The sequence below is a fragment of the Borostomias antarcticus genome (assembly GCF_949987555.1).
Source record: "Borostomias antarcticus genome assembly, chromosome: 17".
NCBI lineage: Eukaryota > Metazoa > Chordata > Actinopteri > Stomiiformes > Stomiidae > Borostomias > Borostomias antarcticus.
In genome coordinates, this window is record NC_140250.1 from 5,791,935 (window position 1) to 5,799,442 (window position 7,508).

The window sequence follows — 7,508 nt, forward strand, 5'->3', positions numbered from 1 at the left end:
GTCTGAAGGGTCGCTGGTTCTGAGTGACGTACGAGAGCGCCCCCTGCTGATTGGTCTCTCTCTAGGGACAGAGAATGGTTGGAAATCACCCCAAACATGTGAAAGGGGACATTTCTATTTATAGACAGGTGTTTTTAATTGAATCTAGGGTAGGCTACTGCTTGTCCTGTTCATGTCCATGGTTCTGTAGGCAGTTTATTTCCATCCATGAACACACCATCAGGTCACTGAAAAGTATGCGGGTCAGAAGGGTCCCGCGGGCAGCACCTTATTTTACCCTATACACTGGCGCCGCCTCGTGGTCACGTTTGGAAACGAATAAATGCGTGGACTGACACAGCGCTGTTCTCTCTCTGCTGAGAGTTGGCGGAGCTCAGTGGCTACTTTAGGCAGAGCAGAGCAGAGAGGTGCAGGCTCGGTGCATTTGTGTTTACTCCATTATTTTGTACAGCACGTGCGAGTGGCCCCTGGGTGTGAAGCAGGAACATAGTTAGTTAACCCTGACCTGTCGGCGCATGGAGAGATCCCCCGGACGGCTGATGCGAGCGTGGCTGGTCATACGTGGTCTGGGGCTGCTCCACTAACACTGACCCCACGATAAGCTGCGAAGAGACGAAAAGGAAGCCGACTCAACGAAAACAAGTGGGAGAAAGATGCGATAGTTGATTTAAGCTCACCATGCACATTCCTGTCTCTGTCGTATAGGCTACCTGCAAAGGGACGGATAGGAGTTTTACTGATTTTACAAAGTGAGGCATGCTGGACATTTTCATTGTTTTGGTGCCTGACGGTTTTGACTGGCATGCGATGTCCTAACAGTGCGCAGAGATTTTTTCTCTATCAGATCTATTGATAGCCACTTTGTGTGCGCCTGCCCGAGATTATAGCCTGGAATTCACTTACAACGGGGATGAAGTTAAAATGGGGATTTTGGAAAGTCTGTGATGGTAATTAACCGGACAGTCTGCACGACCATGCATCGAATTCTGCAGAGGAGACGAGTGCGCAAACTTCGCTTCGTCTGGGCATTCATGGCAGTGGTGGCTCTGTCGCTGGCCGCCTGCAGCGCACTGTTTACGGCCTGGACTTGGCGACAGACTCGGGACCTGTCCCAGTCTTTCAAAACACTGCAAGAGCGACTGGAGCAGGTATGTATCTTCTCACTCTAAATCACTATCAAATCACCTCACATCACATGCATTGCAGTATCTAGGGTAAACGTTACGCATGTTACTTTGTGATTGATGTGCGAGTTATGCAACTTTTGTGCCCGAATACGGGAATCCTCGTGGGGGTCTATGGAAAAACGCACCCCCTCCCGCTCCCCCAAGATCCACACACAAACAGCAGCCACTTTTCTCTTAGTGTCCATTGGTTTTCAGTTTTGGCTGTTTTATTGCTTACTAATAAGTGTTCTCAAGCGGTTGAGTTATTTCTTATTTCGCGTCTAGTCCTCTTGCCAATTTTAACCGCTTTACTGCCAATTGTGTTACAAATTTAGGCCAATTTACTGGAACTATTTGCCTTCCTGGCTTGAGCTCACATTATAGCCAACTGACTTTGCACTGAAGCGTAGAGCTGCGTAAAACATTAGTGTAATTGCGGTTAAGCGATTTGCAACATGGTAAGCCACCATTATTTGCAGGTAGGCTAAAATTGGAGAGTGCACTCTGCTAAAGAATTTGCAAGGATGCATGGAAAGGGATTCAGAGCACCGACTCCCAAATACATTAAGACATTATCATCAAAACACATTATCCACTTCCAGTGGTGTGATGTTAGATTGCAGGATTACACGGCTTTCAAAGTTGTTATGCAACAGCCTGCAAGTGTTTGCACAAACGGTGCTACTAGGAGCCATCATTCTTCATCCATCATCGGCCTGGTATTCACCTGTCCAAATACACACGGTTTTAATGCTCAAACGGGCCTCCAGCCTCCCGCTCCCCCCTCACTCCCCATCTCTAACAATAGGCCCCCTTTGGCACACAGTAGGCCTCAGCTGAAGTTGGACCAACTTTTGCTGGCTTGACACAATTCCACATCATTTTTTATCTTCTTTTATCGGCTTTGCTTTCTCCGCAGATGAGTTAAGAAATGCCTGGAATGCAACACAGTAAAACATGCATTAGGTGTTGCAACCGGTTTGGGAGGAAGTGGCCGACCTATTATAAGCCTCGCATTTCAGCGGCAACCAGAGGCTCTGAACGCTGTTTGTTTACTTGGTTGGCTGAAATCTCCCACTGTGTAAATTATGCTGCGCGTGCCAAGTTCACGCCATAATACACTTCAGCATGATGAACTTGATGGTCTTCTCTCATTCTCTCTCTCTCCATGTCTCTCCCTCCCTCTTTCACTGGTCTTTCTTTCACCCACTCGTATTCTCTCTCCCCTTGTCTTCCCTCTCTCCCCTTCTCTCACCCTCTCTCTCTCTCTCTCTCTCCCCCTTCTCTCTCTCCCCTCTCCCCCCTTCTCTCTCCCATTCTCTCTCTCTCTCTCTCTCTCTCTCTCTCTCTCTCTCACTCTCTCTTGTGTTACAGGTAAATTCTCAGCGAAAGGCCATTGTCCAGCTCATCCTGGAAAAGAGAGAGTTGCTGGTCGGCCAGAGGGTGAAGAGAGACGGTACTGCGTGTGTGTGTGTGTGTGTGTACAGTATGTGCGTGTGTGAATATGGAAATGGGAGAGGTTACAAATTGCTCTACCACAGAAGCCTCCCTCTGTCATCCAACACAGTCAACAATATCACAATAGACACAATATAGTTCTTTTTTTCTTTTTTTCTTCTTCCTGGAACAGCGTTTAACGCCACCCGGGTAATCTTGGCTGGTGTGGCTCCTCGGTTAGGTCTCGCGGGCACCCGCTGCTAAAAGTTGACACAGGAAACGGTAGGCAGCTGGATGACTGATTCAAAAATTACAGGTCTGCCCTGGACATACTTGAACCCAGAAAAAACCCCAGCTAGCCCGAGGAGCTAGCCCACGTCGCACACTCCAGCCCCTGAAAGACGTCTCACGCCTGACGCGGCCGGCACAGTCACCATTTGTTGTGAAAGAAGAGGACGCATTTCTGATGACCCATCGTGGAATATATATAGCTTATGCTAGCGTCGTCACTGCATGGCATGCGTTGTGAAATTGTTCGTATGGCCGATAGTAAACTTGAATTTTCTTTTATAACTAGGCGAGTCTAGAGTTTGTGAGCATTTGGATACTTGTGATATCAATAAGTATCTGTATATGCGCAGTATGCATCCCATACTTGTTGAGTTGCGTATATCCTGAAAATATGGTCCTAGTTACAGGATGTTCCTCCTGGTTTGATTGACAGCCTTATATAGGAAAAAGCTGCATATAAGGCCTAAAGGCCAAATCCTTGAGGCTCACCCATGGCTAACCCTAACCCTCTATGGGGTGACCCACCTGTCATTGTAGCAGAGGGGCCCCACTCAAATTGTACTGTTCCATTCTGAAACATACAGTATCTGATTGTATGTACAGTGTATATATATAGAAAATATTTGTATATGCAGTATTGTTGCAGTATCATGGTCTGAGATCTCCTTCCAGGCGAGATACTGGAGCTAAACCAAACCTCGGGGAGGACAAGGCTGTCCATTCACCTCTTCCCACTTTCTGGAGATGGATTGTATTTATTGTATTTATTGTATTTGTTTCAGCCCTTCTGTGCTCCATACTGCTTTCTCCTGACGGGGGTCTTTACAACTCACTTGGGTCAGAGTGCAGCCAAAGCAAAAATATTTCCTTCTTACTTTCTTACACACACACACAGACACAACACACACAGACACAACACACGCACAGACACAACACACACACACAACCCCCCCCCCCCCCCCCCTCCACACACACACAGACAGACACAACCCAGACACACACACACACACACACACACACACACACTCCCCTTTTACTCTCATACAGTACAGTCCTGCTTAACTTTCTCCTTTTCTCATATTCCTTCTCCGGTGCTCTGCTTAACATCTCCCTTTCTCTCTATCTCTCTCTCTCTCTCTCTCTCTCTCTCTCCATCTCTATCTCTCACTCTGTCTCCCCCTCTCTCAGTGTTTTTTAGTTGACTGGAACCAGCTGGTTCTGAATATAGCCAGAACAGAAAATAACCCGGCTCACTGACTGACAAACCAAAAGACCTGAAGGAAAGATATGGTAGCGGGAGAAAGGAGATCCGTCTCCATCTGGCCGAAGCGTTAAAGTATTCAGGTGGAAGCCGAACCACGGCTAAACTAATACACGATGGCCGCCAAGATACAGCTGTGACCGACGATATTATCTTCATTTGGATAAAAAAAAAACAGAAAAAAAAGACAGAAAAAAAGAGAAAAAAAAAGTGGCCTCTGCATTTTTTCCCCCTCCGTCATAGTAACTCACATTCTGTCTTCCTTCCCTTCGCAAGGGGGGACTGGGAAAATGAGGAATGGATATGGAAGAAAAGTGGCTTCTCATTTCGAGAGTAAGTGGCTTGGCAGGTCGGCGCGGCGTTATAACGTCGCATCTGTTTTAGCGCTTTCAATCATATATACCCCTAAAAGATCGCAGTCGTAAAGTCTTAATTGAGTTTCCCCTCTCTGTCTTTCCACTAGTTACCAAGGACTCCTATGAGAAAGGTGAGCGCTATAAAGGTGAATGATGGCACACATGATTGAATACGATTTTTAAGGAACTTGAGCTAGTCTCTTGATGGTCCTGTCATGGTTAACTCCTTTGTGTGTGTGTGTGTGTGCGCTTGCTTGCGTGCATGCGTGTGCGTGCATGTGTATGTGTGCGTGTGTGTGTATGCTTGCGTGCGTGCGTATGCTTGCGTGCATGTCTGTGTATGTGTGTGCATGTGTGTGTGTGTGTATGTGTGTGTGCATGTGTGTGTTCAGTGGGAGGGGAGGGTGTGATAAAGGGATGGAAGGAGGATGAAGAGCTGAACATCAGCAGGGCTGTGAGGTACACCAAGGAGACGGGCACCTTCACCGTGGAGAGAGCCGGAGTCTACTTCCTTTTCTGCCAGGTAAGCCACTGGGAATTGTAGTTCTTAACCTCTCCTGCGCCACCTCCCCAATGGCTCCCTTTCTGTATTCCCCGTCGCTCCCACCTCCCTACCAGTCAGTCCTCCTACCTTTTATAAAACAATGCACTGTCATCACATGCCAATATTGTAAATGCTGCTAAATATCCAAAGCTATTTGTGGCAGAGCCTATATCAATTTCTCCCATGCGTTACTGTCAACTAACTCAACGGATGTAGGTTTTGGGGATAAGCCTTGTCATTCGTTTATTACTGCCCAATCAGTGGCGGTGAAATCTGTTCCTCCCAATCAGATTCAATCCAGAATACGTGAAACAACAACAACCACCTCCACTCCGACGAAGATGACTGTGATTGGTTTAAAGAAATTCAGCGTTTTTCCCCCCTTATCCCAGAATGGTAATGAGTCCAGCCAGACCTTTCTCCAGCTGACACAGCGTAAACCAAGTGGAGATAGGTCAGGCTATAGCCTTTTTTCCATTAAGAAGATAATTTGCTCAAAATTATCACAAAATGATTACATTGATTAAACGCAGATTTTGATGCGCTAATTTAATCCGGTCGCTAGGGGTGGATTATTGAGAGTTGATTCGACATGTGATGGAAAAAGGTTGGAACGAAATAAAGAATGTTACGCATGCTCAGAATGTATCTATAGAGTGTGCAAAATGATTTCTGTCTTGCGCATACCAAAGACCTTCACCTCAACTGATTGTGCCCAATAGATAATATTTGTATTCCATTCGCTACATTGTTGATGGAAAATACTCTTGCGACTTACTGAAATGCGCACTAACACGTAGCATTATGTCGTCGAGTTCACTCGCAACAATAGTTCTGTTAATGGAAAATCGTTTTGGAGGCTTCTAATATTGCTAAAATTTACATTGAACATCTTATAGAAATAGGGATTATGTTAACTGTGGTTATTGAACCAGGGTCCTGGCCTGTCTATGTGTGACTGTGTTAACTGTGGTGATTGAACCAGGGTCCTGGCTTGACTATGTGTGACTATGTTAACTGTGGTTATTGAACCAGGGTCCTGGCCTGTCTATGTGTGACTGTGTTAACTGTGGTACTTGAACCAGGGTCCTGGCTTGACTATGTGTGACTATGTTAACTGTGGTGATTGAACCAGGGTCCTGGCTTGACTATGTGTGTCTGGTCCTCTGCCTCCCAGGTTCTGTTCAATGAGAACCTGTCTCAGTACGTGAAGCTGGACGTGGCGGTGGTGCGGGGCCGCAGGCTGCAGAAGCTGCAGTGCATGGACGGCTACGGCACCACGCCGGCCGCCGGCTACCACCAGTTCCACTTCCTCAAGCCCTGCCAGGTGTCCGGCCTGCTGCGCCTGGAGCGGGGGGCGGAGCTGCAGGTCCAGACCGGCCCCGCCCTCAGCCTCCACCACTCGGGCAAACACTACTTCAGCATCTTCAAGGTCAACTGACAGAGGAACCTTCGAACGGAGCGTCCGTCCTGCTCGGACCTGTATCAGAGCAACACAGGAGATTGACTGTGGAGTGACTGACAGGGGTCATGAAACCACAGGATGAATTGCTTCTTGTCAGATGTGAATGACACTTTATTTTTCAGAGACCAAAACTTCAAAGAATACTGGTAAAGAGTACTAAATGCACTTAAAAAGCGTCAAGACTTTGACTAGAGAAACTTTACCTCTACTTGGAATTTGATTTGTGGAATTATGGAATCTTCTTTAGAATCTGTACCTGTTGATAGAGAGCTTCTCCAGCTCTGGTGCGCTGTTGTCTGGAACCCCCTGAGGTGTTGTGAATCCTGGGACTTGGCTTGGGGGTCAGCCCACCAGTAAACGGACCTAGCCACTCAGAATACAACCCTCCTGATGAACCAAGCGGTTGATGTTGGATGAGCTGGATATATTTGTTTTGTTGTCTCTCTAGGTTTTCTTCAGACGAGCCCCCCCATGGCGCATCCAGGCATCTCAGTCCTCCCTGCGTCTGGCTAGCTCACCGGTGCTTTCCACGCTTACATCTTTCTTTAGTATGATTTAGTTTTTTTTTTTTTGTTAGGATCAGAAATCGATATGTAACAGTCTTAAAGATGCTACACAGGGTAATAACAAGCATTTTCTATCCTCACAGTTTTGGTCTGAGGTGAAACAACATGCGTTGTTTAAGAATAATCAACAATCCGAATTACTTTCTTATCCAACATTTGTAGCGTGAATTGATGTCCAATCACAGCCGTTTAAAAAATACTTTCCTCCAATCAGGTTGAGTGATGTGGAACACAAACTGGTACACCTGGCGCACGGTTGGCGTGATGTCATCCACAATTTCTTTTTCTTTTTGGCTCGTGAGCATCAAGAGGTTAGAGTTTTAACATATTAAGCAACTGTAAGAGTTAAACATACCAAGCAATGCAATGTAGTTGCACTCACCAGTGCAAAGACCTGGGTCAAATTTGTAAAACTTTCATTT

At 46.5% G+C, this 7,508-nt stretch overlaps 1 protein-coding gene across 1 annotated transcript; it reads left to right on the forward strand.

Annotated features, from left to right (window-relative positions):
* Positions 1–974: 974 nt before the first annotated feature.
* Positions 975–6,496, forward strand: tnfsf12 (TNF superfamily member 12; the record flags this gene model as incomplete). Its single annotated transcript, XM_084451640.1, has 6 exons — positions 975–1,148; positions 2,541–2,622; positions 4,432–4,523; positions 4,619–4,642; positions 4,876–5,034; positions 6,233–6,496. 6 exons carry the CDS (start codon positions 975–977, stop codon positions 6,494–6,496), a joined length of 795 nt encoding a protein of 264 aa, XP_084307766.1.
* Positions 6,497–7,508: the final 1,012 nt, after the last annotated feature.